At 36.4% G+C, this 21,831-nt stretch overlaps 1 protein-coding gene across 1 annotated transcript; it reads left to right on the top strand.

The window, feature by feature from the left end:
- Positions 1-719: 719 nt before the first annotated feature.
- On the top strand, positions 720-21,831 carry BMPR1A (bone morphogenetic protein receptor, type IA). The gene is given in 12 exon segments (XM_009704291.1): positions 720-794; positions 2,732-2,742; positions 10,904-11,047; positions 12,881-12,983; positions 14,529-14,628; positions 15,740-15,839; positions 16,758-16,902; positions 17,653-17,845; positions 18,235-18,532; positions 19,306-19,481; positions 20,250-20,380; positions 21,436-21,831. Coding segments are annotated over 12 exon segments (1,602 nt in total). The 3' UTR covers positions 21,562-21,831.

Here is a 21,831-nt window from a genome sequence, read left to right as displayed (position 1 = left end):
AGAAGACAAAAGTAACACTGTAAGTAAATTAGGTAAGTAAACTAACTGTTGTAATACAAATTTAGCTTTCATCCAGCAGAGAGGCTGGGGTTTTATTGCAATAAAGCTTCTCTGCAAGCATTTTTCAACTGGTGGCTCAAGACGGTGTTGCTTTTTTTTCCTGCAATAATGTGGGAAGTCACCATTGAGTTTCATTTTTAAGAAAAATAATAAGTATAAATTTTAATTTCTGTAAAGAAAAGAGTTTTCAAACAGATTTACTTGTTAATCTGTTGAATACTACCTACGATAGCTGTATATGAGTCTAAAATATACGTCTGTGACTAGTGAGTTAACATATCTATGTTTTTGATAGGAATGTAAAAGGTTTCCTGTGGGTTATTACCAAAAACATGTTTGTTAGAAGAACGCTGCTATTCAGTTGGATAGTAAATGTGGCTAATGTTTTCAGTTATTAATCTTAATAAACATGTGCATTTTTAATTATTTTTTGATGACACATGGTTGTGATCAGTGGTTTTTTCTTGTTTCAGAAATGCAAGGAGTTTCTCAACACTTTGTTTTACTGTATCTTTCAGGAAACGAAGTTGGAACAGTTACAAAAGCATCTTTGCAGTCAAGCACCAAATCGTGTATTAGGCTTCACCGAACAGACTAAGCTTAACATTTGTCAAGCAGAAGAACCAGTCGCCTTGCACAGGAAGGATTAAAAGTGAACAATGACTCGATTGAGGGTTTATGAACAATTGCTTGGAGCCTATCTGCTTGTCATTCTCCATGTTCAAGGTAAATAGGTACTAGCTGAAATAAGGATATATTTTTGATCTGTAACTGAGTTGAGTGTATGCTGGTGGTTGGGGTAAGGTTTTTTTAATTATTTGTTGTTGTTGTTCTTCTGCAGGCAGGTGGTTTATCTGCCTGACATACCATGTAGACACTTCCTAAAAAGGACGACATTATAGTGGTCGTGTGTTGTTGTAGTATAGATTGTAGATTAAGTCTGTTTTAGCAAATGCTTAAATAGAGACGATAGCAGAATTGAGCAGCAGAATCGAAGATTTGACTTTCTGAATTTCAGTTTCCTATAGGTATGCATCTTTGATCCCTTTAAACTTGACCCACTGGAGAAATTGCAGTGCACAGTTCCCCATGCTTTCTGGTTCTCCCAGCAGCCAAGAGATAGTGAGGCGTAACTAATCTAAATAAACTTGTTACGCCTGCTAGATTGGCTGAGGTGAGGCTGTGGGATGTTTGCAATAGCCTGGCTTTCAGTTAGCGAAGATACTCGTTTGTGTGTCTGTTGTCTTTCCAGCCACCAGTTATCAAAAACTTCTGGAAATCCAGTTATCGTTAGAACTTTAACTCCTTTGTCAAATTGGGTTGAATTGAAAAGTATTGGGAACCAATCAATGTGACTGTCTCATGCTCTATCGGGATTTGAAGCTTAAGTATAAAGATTATAAATAATTTGTGGGAAAAGCCATTTTATTATTACTTCCTCAGTCATTAGCAACCGTACCTGGCAGATCTGATTCTGTAATTGTTTGTAGTTGAGGGAAGTGTCAGAATAGCAGAATGGTATCTGAGCTGTTAGTGGTATTGCATTCTCATGTTTGGGACATGAACAGTAGTGCTCTGCATGTCTGTCAAGCATGTAGATCCGCAGTTGGTCTCTGTGTACAATTTCTTGCTCTCCCAGCTGTGCACCTCTCCGATGTTTGAGTTGACTACACAGGGCTTTCCCTGTGTTTCGAGGGAAATAGACAAGACTAAATTGGTACTACCATTTTAATACTTGAATATAGAAAATTATATATTCTCTTTCCATGCTTACATCAATTACTGCTTAGTGCTTGATTTTTATTTTGAGATATTCTTTGAGCTATTTACTTTTAAGAATAACAATTCAATGAACCCATTTAAGTGGGCAGAGGAGGAAGCCTGGTAAGTACCCAAATGACAACCTTTTTGTTCCATTTCTGGTGTCTACCTGCGATATTAGATTAAAGGATTTAGCAGAGCTGTCTCATAACTGGACTATGCTTGATACATAACTTGACAACTGATTTTAAGAGCAGGCTTGCATCAAATGCTAATGGGCCTGCCCCTTCCAAGCCACTTGATCCTGCCTCTTCCCATGTGCTGGTATTTATCGTCCTGTAACTAAGTGCCAAGGTGTATTTGGGAACTGCTGCAGCTTCTAACCTGGGTGGGGGAGAAGCACTTAAGCAGAGCACAAGACTATACCCGTAAATGTAACCCAAACCTTTATTAAGCAGTAAATATGAATGACACTGAAGATATTTACCTGGAATTGACCAGGGATGAGCTGTCAACTACACTAAGACCTGAACTAAATGAATAGTGCCTCAGCGCAAGGAGGATCATCTTTAAGCTCTTTCAAGTACCATCCCACACACACATCCACAGCTAAGCTTTTATGGAACAGAAGGCTTCACTCTGGATCTGTGCAGAATTGCACTTTATTTAACACTGTCTTTCTTCCTTTTGAGTTTCCTGTGGCATTCAGTCCAGGAGACTACCACAAGCACTGAAAGCTTGTGCGTCATTGAGTACAGACTACAGAATTGTAAACGCTTTTCTTCCAAAACTGGACAAGTGTTCCTGTATAATTACCAAGTTATTTGAGCGCTTTCATCTTTTTAGCCTGCAGGGGCTCAGAATATTGTCTCCTAACTTGTAGGTATGTGCTTCAAGGGCTGATGTTTAGCTTGATTCACTCTGTGTGTGTGTGTATGCATGCACACACGTATTTCAGGAGTGGGGAAGAGCATGGGTCTTCGCTTGAAGCTTTGCCATTGCAGCAAAGATTTCAAGGTTGAAAACAACAAAACAAACATAAATCCAGGATTCTTCCATCTTTGTTATATTAGTTAAGTTGGGAGAGAGAAATTCTCAAGCCCAGTCCCTTTTCCTGTTGTGGACATACAATTTTTGATTGGCAAGAAATAGCTCAATCTATTTAGGCAGGAATAGCCTAGTTTGGGTATACTTGACATTTATAGTACAGATTTACAAATATTTACAGGTAGCTTTAAGGTGATTAGATTGGTAATGGGCACAAATCACAATAAAGGAAATTTTGGTGAGAAATTAGGAAAGAAATTTTCACTGTGAATGTGGCTAAGCATTAGAACAGGCTACCTGGAGAGGTTGTGCAGTATCCGTCCTTAGAGTCAAAACTTTACCAGAATGACTCTGAACAACCTGGTCTCACTTAAAAGTTGGTCCTGCTTTGACCAGGTGGTGGTACCAGGTGACTTCTGGATGTCTCTTCCACATTAAAATACTCTCAGACATAGCATTTGGCAGTGGAGCTTGTTCTACTACTGTTCAAGCAGTTTTGCTGATTCTTGCAGAAGACACCAGCTTCGTCCCTTGCAGTTGGGAGTGAGTGATATGCTTTGTTGTTCTTACTGAAGTCATGGTTACCCCTTTGCATTAGTCAATATTCAGCATTTTACTCAAAGGCAATAGCAACCAAAGGAACAAATATTTTTCTCTCTAGATACAAATAGAAACAATAATACAAATATACAGGTCTTGTAGTGGACTTAAATTATGTTAACTCTTTCCATGATCACATTTATTCATAATGCTTCAGTAGATAACTTCTAATAAATAATATAGCCAAATTAATTTTAAAGACTCTGTAAGTTGTTGTTGTTCGGTTTTTTTCCCCCATCTTCTAAAGAAGAAATTGCCTTGTCTTAGGAATATTTATGACTTTCAAATCAATACTGAGCAAGTTCTGAAAGCCATGGGAAAGTTGAGCTTGCTGAAATGTTGTTGGTTCTTTGATGCAAGTTGCCTAAGGGCTTGTCTTCAAACATATGAAATATGCTTGGTTTCTAGGGGTGGTGAGTAGAAAAACAGTCAAGTCTCTCTGCTTGTCCCTAGATTCATGGAGGAGTTGTGCTTGGGGGGTGGGGGGAACAATAAAGCTGATATTCATCAATCAAGTATTCGGAATTTTTATACGAAAGAGGAAATTGAAAGTGAAAAGTTTAAAAAATGCAAACTAAAAGTGGAAAAATTAGTTTCAACAAGGAAAATATATGCGGGATGTTACAAAAATGCATGATAAAGGAACCAGTAAAGGTGAAGACACATTACGAGGAATTTGAAGAGAATTCATGTGACTTACAGAAAGCGGAGAGAAAAGCAGAGAAAGTAGAAATACGCAGTGTGTTGTGTACTTCCAGTGACTGGCACCCAGCTTAATGGTTTGCTCCCTCACTTGTTTAGGAGGCTTCTTCAAAATGGTAGGAATTTCAGGGCTTACCAAGATCTGAAAGAATGATAATATAGCAAGTGTTTTTGTACATGTGCATGTATATATACACACCAGATTCCATAATAGGTAACTTTAAAAAACAAATGGCTGCATCTGTTGATTAATATGAAAATATTCTTTAAACCATGGCAGAAAACACAGGCAATTCCATGACATTTTTGGTGAACAGCTGCTCTTTCTCAGGTCAGTACTACAGAGCAGCAGGACACATGATTGCCCTTTGGATTATATCTCATTCATAGCTTGTGGGACTTTCACTTACATTGAGAAAGGATTGAAAATAAGCCTGGGTAGCAGATGGCTAGATTTAATAGCAGCCTTTTCAAGAAGAACATTTTTGTATTTCCTTTCTTGCTGTGGAAGACCTTTGCAATATCTTTAGACCTGTGACTTGCTCTGCATGTTCATCCACTTACTTTTGCTTATCTAAGGCAAGAGGTTATTAGCTTTGGTTGCACTCGAGAACTGCAGTAAATATGCTTTTGTCTTCCCACTGGTGCAGGTTTTTAGTTCGGAGAACCAGTTTTACTTCCAAGTAGAGTTCGTTATTTGTTTTTATAATGCATTGATGACCATAACTCATCAATATATGTAACGGAGTAGTTAATGTATACTTAACACGTTCTCGTGAATTTTGTACTTTGTTACTGTCAGTTTTATTATATGATGTAACGTTAAATATGTGGTTCATCACACCTTTATGTGTTCTTCAGAGACACCGCAGAAGACCAGTGTTTTAATCCTTGAAATTAGTTGACTAAAAGTGTATTAATAGCATTCAATATGTATGAAGAAAGGTTTACTGAAAGTTAAATTTAAGAATAATTGGTGTTAATGTTAAATATGTTGGCACTGTCTGTTAGTGAACTGAAAAAATCTGTTGACATTTGATTTCACTGTCATACTTTTATTCAAAGGTTTGATATAGAAAAGGATATTACTTTTTTTAGTTTTATGTGCTTTCTGAATTTCAGGTGAAATAGTTACTGAATTAAAACATATAAATTAATCTGAAATAAAGAAAATATTCTAAAATCTGCAGAAGGAACGTAGAGTTTTCAGAACCTGAGCAGAGCGTAGTTCTATTTATCAGTGCTTTCCCCAATTAATGGCTGCATCTGTCTTTAAAACATGGGCAACAAACATGTATTGTTAAATATTTGTCTGATTAAGGTTATTTTAATGGATTATTAAAAGGTTATATATTTCTTTATTATAATTTCACCTTTAATTTTAGGTAACTTTATTCTTTAAAAGTCCATTTAATTTAATTTAGAGTGCAACGTACTTTTTTTTAAAGTAAAATACACGTAGAATTTTCTTGTCTCTGGCTTTTGTATTGAATACATAAGAACAGAGAGTAGTCTTCAGAAGTGACTCTTTTGAGGAAGGGAAGTGGGAGCAGAGGCTGGGGATTGCTGGTTGGGAAGGTAGAGGGGCAGAGGCTGCCTGTGTTGAACGCTGGTGTGGCCTCTGGGAGAGCTGGAGGGTGATAGAGATTTTAAACAAGTAGTCTGGGAACGTGCTGTGATTTTTAAGAACCAGTTCTGCTAGATGGAGCTCCCTGTAACATGCCTGGTCTTTGGAGACTAGAGCCTTGATATATAAAAAAGCACTATGGGGAGAATTATGTTTAAAATGCCAGACACAGAGCTCATAGAAGCATTTAAGATACTTCCTTTGCACTCATAAAAATGTGGGGTTTTTCTGATTTTTTTTTTTAATTATTTTGTGTTTTAAGAAAAAGTGGTAGTATTTTACTCAGGCTGTATCAGTTATACTGAGGTTTCATTCGCGTAGCAGTACATGTTAAATCGTTACGAAACGGTAGGCAGAACGGTGAAATGTCCTTGTTGGAGTGGATGATTTTGCAGTATCTGCATCCTAAAGCAAGAGAAAGTTTGTTTCTTGCAAAATAAATTTCAAGCAAATAAAAATTTCAAGGTATGTCTTTTTGATAAGGAAGGTTTATCTAACATAAAGAGCTTTGGTACAACTTTCATCTTTTATGAAAAGAGTCCAGTGTGGGCAAGCCTTGAGTGTCAGCTAGCCCCTTCAAACAGCTTTAGCACCAGCAGGAAGGCAGGTGAAGGTGGTCTTCTGTCAAAGATTCTTTTTATTTAACTATTGGATTTATTGGGGTTTACAAGCTTGGATCAGAATAGCTACAGAGAAATGCTGGTAGTGCTGTAGTTCTGCTAGGATAAATCCCTTTTAAGGATAATGTACTCTGGAATAAAAATGGGTTTATGTGGAACATTATATTATGAATTCAGAAAGCTGTTGAACAACTTGAATGCTGTAGACTACTAGTTCGAGCATTGCAACTTTATTCGTGGAGGTAAGATGGGGTACAGTTAAGCAAGAGATTACAGACATAATTTGGCTTTTGTATTTTTCATCTTTCACTTACTGTTCTCTGCATTTCTTAATAGAACTGGTTTTTTATGGGTTACACAAATCTTTTCTTAGATCAGAAGGCTTTATGAAATTACATATGTATCCTCGGATTGAGTTGCAACCAAGTTAGCTCAGTTTTTAGTGGTTATTAATACTTCACTGTCACGCACAGTACCTTTTAAAGATTATCCATATTAATACTAGTATTAGTATTTGAAGCCGTGCTTTCAAGTAGACTTACCCTTCTAACCTAGTGGGATTTTTAATATACTGTGCTTCTTTAAAATACATTTTATAGTCGGACTTACTTTCTATGATTGGAGGAAGTAGTTCTTTGAGTAATTTATATTTTCGGTCAAGGGCTGGATACAGTACATTGGCAGATGTTCTTTTTTATTCAAAAACTTTTAATTTCAAACAAAAAGCCATTTAAATGTCATCTTATCTGTAGCAGTTGTTCACACATCTAGAAATTTAAAATTAATGCAGTATGCATGAGACAATGTTGTGATGGCGCAGAGCAGATGACGAACTGGGAATTTAAAGCCCCATCAGCTTGTTTCTCTTTATTGTCTTATACTGTGGTTACATGAGAAGAAGAGAATGTTCCAGCTCACCATCACTCTATTTCGTTGAAAGTTGTTAAGTTTTTGAAATGTGGTAAAATACACGTTATAGAGCAGTTTGTATGTTTAAAGATACATGATACTATCATTCTCAAGGCTGGACAAACAGACTGAAACTGGTCCAGGATCTTGAACAAGTCCTCCAGCATGTGAGAGTTCATTTGCTGCTAATGTACGTTATTTTGCCCCACCAGCCCTGTGCAGTTTCCAGGTAGAGGGTAGGAAATAATGGAGAAGGAAGCTTTGCTGTGCTTGAAATCTCTGGGTACTGTATTTCAGTGCAAACTTTTTTCTTTCAAAGCTGTGTGTGTTAATGGATAACACTTACAGTTTTGAAGGTTATGTGAGATTTGTGTATGCGTGTTTCTTAGCTGCACCGCAGAGCTGACAGCTGTATGTGTCACAGAGAAGCCATTAATTACATCATCAAGTAGTGTCATGTCACAAGATCCCTAAAACATGATCCTCCCTCTCTCTGTCCTGCTCCCAGAAGGAAGATGAAGCAGCGTGCATGTTTGAGGGGTGGAGCTCTGAGGGTGGGGGGATAATGAGAGCACTGGCGCAAGAAGGTCAGGTGGTTTCTGAAGCGAGATGTCATTTAGGCATATCCTTCATTCACTCATGTTCATTTACCCAGTGCCTATTAACGAGGAGAAACAGCAATGAAACATCCTGTGACCCCATTCAGATCTTGATCTGCCCTCTTAACATCTCAGGTGAATGGGAGCCAAGTCATTTTCCACATTCAACTCCCATCCCCATACCTAGCATCTTTAAGATAGACACTAGTCTTTTTTGAAATGCTGAGCGTGAATTGTAGTGCTGCAGTAAAGGTACAGTTACGGATAATATCTAGATGGGGGGCTATTAAAAACTTTCTTCTGAAGTGATTCCAAACAGTCTCAATATTTTCCTTTTTCTTCCTTCTCTGGATACTCAATTAAACTCCTGTTTAATAAGAGTTCTCTTTATGGTCTTAGAAAGTAAAAGTGCAAGAGGAAAGTGATTCCCCTGTCTCCCCATTCTTTGTGCAATTCAGATATTACCTGTAAGGTGAAAGCAGGCTACCATGGAGTATCATTTCACATCACGAAGATAATGAAATTGTGGTCCGGTTTTGATTTGAATAAAAGTCTTTGCCTATATAAACTGTATAAAATACATAGATGCTAACTCTTTGAAAATATGGCTATCTATTATGGATTTTATTTGGTATGTGTTCTTCATAAATCTTGTTATACAATCCATTATAATAAATAAAGAGGAAAAATGTATTTCATCTAAGTTTTAGCATAAAAGTTTGATATAGTCATACTTCATTGTTAGTTTAGAAAGAATAATACTGCTTTAAAAGATCCCAGACCTGCATGAAAACTTTGTTCCTTCTCTTCTGAGCTAGGAGAAGCCGTGCTTTAAGGGTTCCTTGATTTCTCTTCTAACAAAATGAAAAAATGGTGCATTCAGTGCTCAGAGTAGGAAGATGGATGAGTGACTGTGAGACATAGATCATAAAGTATTCACTTTTAACATGTGGAATGTCTCTTTAAGATAAAGGGGTTTTATGACATTAATTAGGAAAGATGCCTTAGTAGTTCAACAAAATTAGAAGGAAAGACAGTATTTGTACATATGGAGTGGCTTTTCCTTTAAATATTAAGTAGAATTACCTGTTCTCTGCGCAGGTAAGGATCTCTTAAATGTGAGTACAGAATGTTGTGTAACAGCTGTTGCACAGTATTGAAATGAGCTTTCAGTTTCTACTGGGAAGAAATCTGTAGAAAGAGAGAGGGGACAGATGGAGGAGCTACTATTTCATATATGCAAAATTCCTTTTGGTTAAATCAGAAATACCTGTTGCACAGGTAAACTGTTATTGTAGCACTGGACCTTCTTTCTGTTAACAGTCTGTACATACTGGGAATATTTGACTCCGGCATTACTGAAGTACTGTTTGAAAACTGCGTTTCAAATAAAATATAGCTAAGTGATTTGAGGATGTAGGTAAATGTTGCTGTACTTTCTTAGGATATATTCTTAGTTGTATCTGAAAAAGCACAGTTTCATTACTTTCAGGGAAATCGCTCAGTCGGGACAATGCAGTGGGTGTGCTGTATTAATCAGATAAAGATATCTGCAGGCCTGCTTTTTTCAGAACAATAAGGTCAAATTTCATAAATTGCATATTTGGCTGAAAGATACAGTGGATGTTGCAATAGAGTGGTACAGGGGGTGGTATCTGCACATGGTTCTAATCTAGTTTTTCTGCACATCTTTCAAGCAAGGTACAGCATGAGAGTGGTGTTCTCATTACTCTACAGCTAGTGTTCAGTGGGTTTGACAGGAAGCCAGAAGAATCTGTTAAAAGAGACCATGAGTTTCCTGGTCAAAATATATATTTTTTTTATTCTTAGATAAATTGAAACTTTTATTATGGCTAAAATCTTTTTGAGAGGTACTGAGATACCTCTACTTTTTTAGTTATAACTGAACTTGTAAAAGCTTCTATCAGTCCTAACTGGCTGTTCTCTTACCTTGCACACTGAGCCTCTCGCAGAGGCTTGCTGTGAATTGTGTCGGTGCAGGTGGTAGTCTGTTCACAGCTCTTCTACCTTTATTTGGTTCACACCTTGAAAACTTATAGCCAAGAATACTGTTAGGTGATGGACAGAAAGAGATATTCTGTTGGTAAAATTATGCATACTAAAGCTGGAGGAGATGGGTGAAGATGTTCTCATCTCATGTAGTAGTCACAAAACATAATCCAAATCAGGTAGGTAAAGTTCCTAAACTTTTTTTCTTGGATTTTCTTTGGTAAGAAGAGAACAGATGGAGTTTTTCTTCTGAATGCCTATGTTCACAAAAACACTTTAATAATATGAACTCAAACAAACGATGCTCAGCTCTCATCCTGTTGAGAAATTGAGGGCTACTTGGAACGTAATTTAGACCTATTTTTATTCTGTGAAAGCTCGTTTGTGTGGATGTTCATGTCATTTACTGAAATTTAATTTGTAAACAAGATTTACTTCAGCTCTGTTTTGAAGTACTAATGCATACAGAGATCAAAAAACCCAAGAGATTTTGGAGTTATTACTGCTCTTCTATGAGACAGTGAATCCATAAAAAATGACTTCAGAAAATTAGAAAATTGCATATTAAGTATGTTCAGTCATGCATAAAATTATACTGTTGTGGTTATCAAGCGGTCAGTAATTTGGTTTTCTAAACACATCAATGAGGCTTTCTTCAGAAAATTCTTGCCAGCTACATCACTACTTTTCTGCCTCACCTGAAAAAGGAAAAGTATCCTCTTTCTGTTCATATTGATTATGGTTGGAAGATCTGCTGTTAAGATACAAAATATTTGAGCTAGGTATTTCTAGAATGAAATGATTAATTCAAATTTCTGCCATAATCTTGGGAGAGGAGGCTCTTATGTCTTGTATAGTTCAATTATTTGTTAATATAATTATTCTGTTGTCATGTTTTCCTGTAAAGCTCTTGAACAGTTATCAGAGAGATGCAAAAATATTTTCTTGGGTTATTTTTTTTTTTTAAATGTCCATGGCACAGGAATGAAGACAAATCCTGACCAAAAGAAACAAGCAAATGGAGTAACACTTGCTCCAGAGGACACCTTACCTTTTCTTAAGTGCTACTGCTCAGGACATTGTCCAGATGATGCTGTTAATAACACATGCATGTAAGTATTGCATACAGGGTAGAAGAGGCTCTTTGAAGAGGCTCATTTTTGCTCAAATAATCTCTAGAGTGCTGACTGAGATTCTGTCAGGTGATTTGACCGTAATTGATTAGACTCACTAGTTCTGTGGAAAGCTGAGCACTAAAACCCGTGGTCATCTGTATGTAAACAGTGTGACTTTCACCATACCTTAGAACCATTTGCAACTAGTCGTTTTGCCCCCAGCAACTGCTTTGAAGGACTGAGGTTTTAAAAGCAGCCTGTAGCATTTTGTAACGGGGTGAGTATTAAATGACCCAAGTCTTAAACCTTCTGATAGGACCACCTGCTTGCTTAGTCTAATATTTCTTTGCCTGTTAGTCAAAAGGTAGTGTTAGCAACATAGCCATTTACTGAGAATTCTTGTTGTTACATGTTCATTTGTTGTAGAGTATGAGGGAAAGGTGGAGAGGGGGAAAGAAAAGGTTCTGAACATACAGGGACAGGGGGGTAGTTTTAACTTTGATAGGCATAAGAATCCTAACAGATGCATGCATTCATTACATACTTGCTTAAGATGTTTTTTTCATGTTGTGAAATGTCCTTGTTTTTCCTTTTTTCTCTTCATTTGCAGTTCCATGTTTAAGGTCCTTCTGTTTTCTTCTCTAAGAACTAATATAAAGATACATAGTAGAAAAGACATTACTTGCTACTGTAATTTGAGTCTTCACTTTTAACACATAATACTAAACCTCTCTAAAGCTGTCACTTGGCAGATAAAGCAGTTTTTGTGCAACCCAAGGAGGTGGAATAAACACTACTATCTTTTTAAATGTAAACACAGATAGTGTTTTACAAACAATTTTGCAGCTAGAAAATGTTCAGTTATGATGCAGTATTTTGTCTTTCAAGTCCTTTGGTATTTATTTTTGGCTTTTTATCGCCCTCTGGTGTATGCAATCAATATAGGCCTTACTAATTTTTTCACCTCTTAACTAATGGCTGTATAGATCATTACTCTGATAATAAAACTGTTAGAGTTAATAACACTTTTGCAGTGTTCATGTGCAGGATATTATATGGCATTATGCTTCCCAAATCTGCATTTATTTACATTCATTTAAAGAAAAGGTTTTTTTGGCAAACAAAAATATTTCTAGATTTGTTTTCCTCAGTATCTGTGTTGAGGGAATGAATGAATGAATTTTGATTTACTTAATAAAATCTTAATTTTAGAGGTATTGAAAGGGCAGACCTACCATTGCCAATTGGTTTGGGGTTCCTTAAAAATGTGTCGACCCTTTCATGTAGCACAGAAATCAAAGCATTTGTATAAAGAGATGATGAGGAATTGAAGTGGCCCTTTTTTTTCTTTTGAAGAATGTAATTAACTTGTTCCTGTCAACTTCAGAAAGTGGGTTTGGGTATTTGTTTATTTGTTTTGCCCTAAAGGTTCAATATTTGAGAGAGCTTATGTGGGAAAAGTGTAGCTGATGTTTTGACCTTGAAACAGCCACCTTTCACATACTGGGACTTCTCTTTGAGAGTGTGTCATTGCAGTTTTGAGAACAGACACAAGTGAATTTATTTTATTTTTAACCTATAAAATTGCAGTCAGTAAACCTTTTCAGTTCTCTACTTTTCCACCCCCTCAGTTGTTTCTAAACTATGCGCGTTTATGGTTGGATACGAGCAATCTCAAAGCGGGGGTTAGGAAGTAGAAGACAGAATATTCAGGAGAAAATGTCCCTACAATGTTCTGTCCTTTCTAGTATTCATGGAGGGTTTGTGGTCAGCTGATGCTGCATATTAAACAAATATGCTGGTAAAACACAAGTGATATGTTTATTCCAGAACTAATGGGCATTGCTTTGCTATCATTGAGGAAGATGAACATGGAGAACCCACACTTGCTTCTGGCTGCATGAAGTATGAAGGTTCAGACTTCCAGTGCAAGGTAAAAAAATGAGATATCATTAAAAGATATCATTAAAATTTAAGATCTCTATAGAAATTATGTAGGGAAGCTGCCCAGGCTGTTTAACTCTCTGTAGTTTACAACTGCAATCATAGAATTTTGCATGTTGGCGTTTACCACTGAGGAGAATGGGACTGAACAGTCGTGGGTGAGTAGTAGTAGTAGCAGAAAGGACACTTAATGATGTTTGAGCAAAGATTGGAATAGAATCCTAGCTTGTTGGAGTTCTCTGCAAGTATCTGTAAGCCAATGACAAAATGAACAGAAGACATCAACCTTTTACTTCTGTCAGCTGTTTTCTCATTTGAAGAGACAATTTTATAGTCAACCTAATTGATCTGAGTAGTTTATGTCTTAATGCAGAATTTCTTGATTTAATTTGGAATTTCTTGTTTTCTTCAGTTCATTTGACAGAAGACCCTAATCATAAGGGGTTATCTTCACAGATTACACAGGAACTCCCTTAAAGTTTTGAAACATGTACACAGTTTGTCAAATGTGTGTTTTCTTGTCCGACATGTAACAACTTTTTTTTTTCTTTCTAGAAAAGTTATGTATTGTTAATTGCATGAATATAACTTGCTTTTGATTTAAAGGGGTATATTTAAACAGACTGCTGCCCTTAGAACTTCTTTATCTGTTACAAAAGTTGAAACTGAAAATACAGTTGTTAAAGCAAGGATTTGTTTAGAAGACAGGGGTACAGCACTAGCTGGGCAAATGAACATTGCCTTGGAAGACTGGATTTTACTTTTTCTTTTGTCACATTGCTTACATTAAACAAAACGTTCAGAGGTAATCACCTGCTAGATTTCTTCCCCCCTCCCTGCCCTGCCCCAAAATGCTATCACTGTTTTTTGGTTACTCAATGTTAAATCTCTAGGACTTGAGTTTCTATGTAATGTAACTGCCAGTAGCACTGCTTTTTGGAAGCACTATTTAGGGTTACTGCAAATCAGACCTGAGGTGTCATGATGACCTCCTGAAGTTGTTCTTGTACTTGTATTCATGTCTTACTTTCAGATTAATTCTCATGCCCCTCCATCTTTTATATGTCTTTTATATGGTGTTCTGAAGATGTTTTTGAAGCAAACGGTGCTGCTACGATGAGTGCAAGAGAAAAACCTCTAAAGGGATTGAGGGTTTTTTGTCTTAAAAACAGTGTTTATTTAGCATACAATTAACTGCTTTTGACCAAACTTTAAAATTTTGCAACGTATGAAATAGCAACTTAAGTAGAAACCATCTGTCTCTGTGCATGGAAAAAATCTATCTCTGTGCATGGAAAAAAGTTCCATGAAAAATAAAAATAGCGAACGTAGAACGTATGCACTCAAAGAGATTAGATGATGCCTGTCTGCCACTGTGAAGTTGTCCCATACGTTGAATGGTGAGGTTGAACTGGTTTTTGAAATAAAATAGCTTAAACTTTTGTCTGTGCTGTGTTGTATCCATTGCATCACCTGTCCCTGTCCTAGCTGATCACTTCAAAGTCTGAAAGTTTATTCAATTCTCATTCAACAGGACTCACCTAAAGCACAATTACGTCGAACAATTGAGTGCTGTCGGACTGATTTCTGCAATCAGGATTTACAACCAACATTACCACCACTTGATAGTACAGGTAAACAGCTCCTAGATGTTCACACTGCTGCTAATAAATGCTATGTGGATTCTCTTCTTCCTGCTCAACAGATAAAAATAAGGAGAAAATGTAATTACAATATTGCACAGATCTGTTTTTTCCTTACAAAGTAATTTTGATATGAAGCTCTGTAGTACACTTCGTACTCTATTTCCAGTTTTCCTTTTCTGCCACTTCCAAGTTAATCTTTTCCTCCATCAGTCAGTCATGGTATTTTTATTCTCTTCCTCAGTTTGCTCATATCTTGATCTGCATGTGATCTTCTGATCTGTTTTTATTCTGTTTCCGCAGCCTGTTCTCTTTTTTTTAAAACATTTTTCTTAATCTCTGCTGTGCTTTTGCCATGATGAATATATCTTAACTGTGACCTACTGTAAATTGATTCTCTTCTTTCTGTTTTTCCCAGTGAAAATAGTTTGCATTTTCACGTGCTTACTCATTCATTGCTAGACAAGTTGTACTGGTTTAACTGCTGCTTAATACCTTCTTAGAATTTTACTGCTGTAAATCCTTCATCTCTACTTCTAAGAACCAACTAACAAGAGTCAACCAAAACCAACAACTCCAAAATCTCAAGTTAAATCCTTTTTTTTTTCAGTTGTCATCCAAATGAAATTACCTCTGCTTTTCTAGTGTGAATACTTTAATGCTAAAACACTATAAATTTTGTGTAATTTCATATGAACTGGTATGTTATATGCATCAGCTGTCTTGCCCTTTTTTGACGTTTTGCAAGTGGCTCCACATACTCTCACGGCATCATAGACTGGTTGAGGGTTGGGCAGGACCTCTGGAGATTGTCTGGTCCAGCCCCCCTGCTCAAACAGGACCACCTAGAGCCTGTTACACAGGACCATGTCCAGATGGCTTTTGAGTATCTCCAAGGAGGGAGACTCCACAACCTCTTTGGGCAACCTGTGCCAGTGGTGTGATCACCTTCACAGTGAAGAAGTATTTCCTGATGTTCCAACAAAACCTCCCATGTTTCCGATTGTGCACATTGTATACACAGTATACAAATACACTGTTTACAATAGATGTTTAATTAGTAGACTTTGGAAACTTTCCTTTTTTTTTTCTTTTTTAATAGATGGACTTTTTGATGGCAGCATTCGTTGGATGGCAGTGTTGATTTCTATGGCGGTCTGCATAATTGTCATGATCATCTTATTTAGCTGCTTTTGTTACAAGTAAGGGAAGCACTTTCTTTATTGGCAATGTTTTTAATTTCCCAAATAAGTGTGAACAGAACAGTTCTTTTGTAAATGTACTCAGTCAATCATATGTATTTCTGATAAAAATAGATTGGAAGTGAAACAGTTGTAGTTTAATTTCACATTTCTGTGGATAGCAGTTTGCATTTCTATGTAAAATGAAATGTTCACAACATAGAATTTAAGTGAATTTGATCCTTTCCTCTGGCTACAAAGTGTTTACAGTTTTCTAAGCTACATATAACTTCAATGCTGTAGCATCCAGTAAACAGGAGTATTTGATGCTTTTTATGTTTTTGGATCTTCAGTCACTTTTGATAGCTAAGTTCATCTACTTCTGAGATTTACCTTTGTAAAGTGCTTTTGCAAACCTAACGTGACAAGAATGTGTTTTATAACTTTTCCTTTTCCTGCTGTGTTTCAAAACTAAGTAATTGACCAGCCGAGCTATGGCAATTCTTGCAGGTGCCGTTTAAGAGACTATGCCTGGTTCTGTCAGCTCCAGCCGTATGCTGGAGGTGATCATTGTTCTAGCAGTTTCAGCAGAAGTGTCCGTGTGTCCGCCTCCTCTGCCATGGTTCAAGGTTCAGTCTGTTAGTTTAAACCAAAACCAGCAGTGTACACTAGTAACACTGGCTGTGAGCTGTGTATTAAAAATGCTGTTTTTTCCACCTGACTCATAATAAACTGATGTGCTTCTACATGCATTACAACAACTTCTTAATATTAAAAAACTATGTAAGTTACATTTCTGAAAAAAAAAGGTACAGTAAAATCTGATTATATTTTTCTTTTAAGGAAACTTGTACATTTAAGTAGCTTTTTTCCTAGCTCAATTTACTGTCTAGTTTGAAGAGTGTTTTGCTGTTCAGCTTAACTTCTCCTCTTTTGCAGGCATTACTGTAAGTCGATGGCAAAGAGGCACTGTTATAATCGTGACCTGGAACAAGATGAAGCATTTATTCCAGCTGGGGAGTCACTAAAAGACCTTATTGACCAGTCCCAGAGTTCTGGGAGTGGATCAGGACTACCGTTGTTGGTAAATCATAAACTAAGATTTTTCTTCACTGAACTTCTCTCCGTCAAATACAAAGTTTGGTTTGTACCTAATGCCTAGAACAAAGTAGTTTATCTGTACAGTATGTTGATTATTTTATGTACAATAACTATGAAAGATATAGTATGCACTAAACGTATGAAAGCCCATCTTCACGTAATTGACTAAAATGAAGTGCAAAATCAGATTGTATTGTTAGGAAATCTGTTGTCGTCAGCAAAATTTAAAGAAAAATTAGGCCCTACAGACATTAAGATAAAAATGCAATGAATGGATAATACAAGTATCTAATTAAGTGAACTCAAAAGATTTTTTTTCTTAGTGTCCACTGTCCAATAAAATAGATTTGCTTTTTATTGGCTGATAGTTGTTCATAGTCTTTGATTCACCATCCTATATAATACTTGCATAAAAATTAACCAGTGAGACAGATGACTGTAATTATTTGTAAAATAGAAACAAACAGAATGCCAGCAAATGCTTCTGAATTAAATAAGAAGTTGAGCTGATCTACTCTTTTTTGGTTTTGTTATACAATTCTTCCTCGGAGGCAGCAATAATGAGTTTGAAATGAGAATAATGGAAAATAATATAGGACAAATTTTACAATGGGATCAAAATTCAAAGCAATCCAAACTTGACAAGCAGCTTGTCCAGGTACTTTGGGTTCATCGCTGGGTTTCCCTCCTCCACCTTCCCCTCTTTTAATTTTTTTTTTTTCCCCTTCCCTAGGTTCAGCGCACTATTGCCAAACAAATTCAGATGGTGAGGCAAGTTGGAAAAGGACGATATGGTGAAGTGTGGATGGGCAAATGGAGGGGTGAAAAAGTCGCAGTGAAAGTGTTTTTCACCACAGAAGAAGCCAGTTGGTTCCGAGAAACAGAGATTTACCAAACTGTTTTAATGCGTCATGAAAATATCCTTGGTAAGGAAGCAGTACATTGTTTGGCTACTGGAGGGTTTGTGTGAGGGTGAAGGAGGAGGAATTCTTAGTGGGTGGCTTGAGGGGTATATGATGGGCTCTATGCAATAACCAGTTGAGTGTCCCTTAATGTATGCTAATAAGATGTTATTGAAAGGGTGGAAATTTGCCACTCTTGGTTGGAAATGTATCTGCAGTCTGTTTGCTGGAAGACTGGAATGGTAACCTTATGTATAGTTGAGAGCTGAGCTTTTATGTTACTAGTTTTCATAAGGGGAACAGGTATCTTCTGATACAGTCCAAGACAATATAGCTTTAGGAATTCTTACTAAATCTGTTGCATAAAAAATTTATGTACAAATAAATGGTAACTTTGTTTATATATTTCATAGGTTTCATAGCTGCAGATATTAAAGGCACTGGCTCTTGGACACAGCTTTACTTGATTACAGATTATCATGAAAATGGATCATTGTATGATTTTCTGAAATGCACTACGCTAGACAACAGGGCTCTCCTCAAACTGGCATATTCTGCTGCATGTGGTCTGTGCCATCTACACACAGAAATTTATGGGACACAAGGCAAGCCTGCTATTGCACACAGGGACCTGAAGAGTAAAAACATCTTGATAAAGAAAAATGGAACCTGCTGCATTGCAGACTTGGGTCTTGCAGTCAAGTTTAACAGGTAGATGAACAAATCCTCTGTAAAGGGAAAACTTTTATATAATTTTCTTCTTTAATGCATCAGATATCCAGTTTAAGAGGAAGGTGGAATCATTTGATGGCATGCTTTCAGTTTTTTTCAATTTTGAGAGTAAAATGCTGTTCTTCCTTTGAGTGCTGCTAAGTATCGAGATGAAAATAGGTTGTTAAGAGAACAATGAAAAGACTTTTTGTGGAAAATAGAAGTAGTTTTGTAGAGGAAAGGAAGAGGAGACTAGTCATTTGTTATTCAAAACTGCTATTACGTAGTTTCATTATAAATTATGCCAGAAAACTTGAACAATGTAAAGGGAGTTGAAACTTAATTGAATAAGTAATACCATAAAACTATTATTAAATACTTTTCTTTATTATTTTTTTTAAGTTCAGTGGAGCCAGAGAATTGTCTTTTGCTACAGTAGAGCCTGGAAGGAAGAATAAGCCTTTGCAGATAATTTTCTGAGTTGTTACCAAGTATCCTCATCTTTATGGTGGATTTTAATTAATTTTTTTCATATGTGTTTTCAATGTCTTGCAAAAGAAGCAGTGAACCGTGAACTTCCCTAGGCAGTATCATTTTTCTAGATAATCTTTTTCAGGGTTCAATATATTGTAAGTATAGTATTGAGAGGAAAAAAAAAATAAAATTTAGTTTGTCAATGGGAGCTTTGCAGTGTAGTGATTGCATCATAGAGGATTTCATACTGTATCTTGTAATAGTCCATAATTCACTAACTTCCTAATATTTTCATATAGTGACACAAACGAAGTTGATGTTCCCTTGAATACTAGAGTGGGAACAAAACGTTACATGGCTCCAGAGGTCCTAGATGAAAGCCTGAATAAAAACCATTTCCAACCATACATCATGGCTGACATCTACAGTTTTGGGCTTATCATTTGGGAAATGGCTCGGCGCTGCGTCACAGGAGGTAAACATTTAAATATTCTGTATAAAATCTCCCAGGCCCTTGTCTCACTGTAACAATACTTTGCCAGGAAATAATATAACAAGCCTGCTATATCAAGAGGCTTGCGTTCTTTAAAAGCAGTAGTAACAATCTGTCCAGAGTACAGCTTGAAAATCACTGAACCAAACCTTTTTGATTGTTACAGTTAAGCATCCCAGGCTTTTTTTCCTTGCTCAAAAAGCAGAGTGCCTGGTCTGGGAGAAATAGTGGGATGCAGATGTATTTCACTCCTGTGCTGTTACTAAAACTTGTAAAATTTAACTGATAAGATATTATTCTTATGTTATACTTTCTTGCATTTCTGGTGTCATTCAACTTTCACCTTACACATATTTTTGTGACTCATCCTTCATTTTCTTTCACTCTTCTTTTGTGATCTTATAGGTCTTTACTTGTATTCTCTTCTTCTTCCATCTTATGCTTTCTCCCTGTTTCTTTGTAGCATGTAGTGGATTAAATGTCAAATTCTACATTGGGTATCAAAGTCAAAGGGGCTGCAAGGAATTATTGTAGCCATTAAACTTAATATTCATAATATTGGAGCTTTTCTGGTAAATGTCTGATTGTTAGAGTGAAATTTTCAGATTTTTATCACAGTATAACAGTGTGGTGGGTTTGCCTTGGCGCAAAATTCAGTTAATTTTTGCTCCTGGCTCAGGAAATCTGAGGTAGATATATAGATTCATTTTATTTTTTTAATGATTCTTGATCTTTCACAATTATCTCCAGGTATTGTTGAAGAGTATCAATTGCCATATTATGACATGGTGCCAAATGATCCATCCTATGAGGACATGAGAGAAGTGGTGTGTGTCAAACGCCTACGCCCTGTAGTATCGAATAGATGGAATAGTGATGAAGTGAGTATGCTGAAGGGAAAAATTAGTTCAGTTTGTTCAGTAATATGGAAGGATATTGTAGTTTAATAACTATTAAAACATTGTAAATTAAGGACTACATTCGGACATTCTGATATTTTTAAAACCTCACAGCAACAGTAGGAGAAAGATGTGTTTGAAATAAACTCAAAATACCATATTTTTTATGTATCTTTTCAGTGATCTGAGGGGAAGATACCCTTAAGCAGCATCCAAGTGTATGAATACTACTTTAATTGAGATCATCTTTTTAGATAGTGGAATATATTTCAGCGTTTTGATTGGAGATAGAACTTAAATGAGTTTTTAATTGGTTTTATTAGTCTTAATGTATCTAGGATATCGGTTTGTGGCATAAGGTATTTCCTGGAATATGAAGCGATTTCTTTGTGGTTTTAGATTTCGTCTTTTTCTTTCTTTCTTACTGGTACATTCCAGGGCAAGCCACAATGTAACTGAAATATTAAATTTAATTGTGTTTTTAAAGGTCCACAGCTTGAACACAGTAAGTAAGGTGTAACTCTTTCACAATAGCAAGCTAGATGTGCCATATCCTTTCTTCCCCCAATGCTTGATTTCTTTTAGGAATTCCCAGTTTTTTCCATACTATTTTTTGACTGCTGAAAGAACTTTTGTCACATCTTCATTTTCAGTGAAAAAGTTCTCTTACATTTTTTCTGCCATATATATTGAGATTTTTCTGCTTATTGCTACAATTTTTATACCACTGTTCTTCAGTTTTAGTAAGTTCTGATAATCCATCTTTGTGAAACTACTTCAGTTAGTTCCAGCTACTGTAATACTAGGCAGTGAAGGGGAGGAAAAAGGAGGATTGGAATGTGGTCATTGTTTTTTGGGGTTGGTCTTTTTAAGTTGATCTGCTTATAATAGTTCTCTATCTGCAATTTTGCAGAAAATTTAGAAGTTGCACATTTGGACTTAAGAGTTCTAAAATGTGGGCCTGACGGCAGACGAAAATTACACACCTCAGATTTGTCAGTTGTTACAATACCGTTCCTTTGGTTTTTATTTTACAGTGTTTAAGAGCAATATTGAAATTAATGTCTGAATGCTGGGCTCATAATCCTGCCTCAAGGCTCACCGCTTTGAGGATCAAGAAGACACTTGCCAAGATGGTGGAATCACAGGATGTAAAGATTTGACATAGTACATTGACGTTGGAGAGCAAAGCTGGACTCCTAGATCTTTTCACTCAAACATGGGTGAGACCTATGTGGAAAGAGGAAATAACTGAGATTCAGTATATTTTCTCAGCACACTTCTACAGGCTGCTAATCACATCTTTCAGTACTTCATAGACTGTGATACTGAGAGCCTCTATACACTACATGCTACGTATATGGACAGCCTTGATAAAATACACGTTTTGTTTTTGTTTGAGCTGCATTGAGACTTCAGTCATACTTAGTCTC

Source organism: Cariama cristata, unplaced genomic scaffold (genome assembly GCF_000690535.1).
Source record: "Cariama cristata isolate BGI_N322 unplaced genomic scaffold, ASM69053v1 scaffold7767, whole genome shotgun sequence".
Taxonomy (NCBI): domain Eukaryota; kingdom Metazoa; phylum Chordata; class Aves; order Cariamiformes; family Cariamidae; genus Cariama; species Cariama cristata.
The sequence above is the reverse complement of the archived record's forward strand: the minus strand, read 5'-3'. Positions and strand labels throughout refer to the sequence as shown.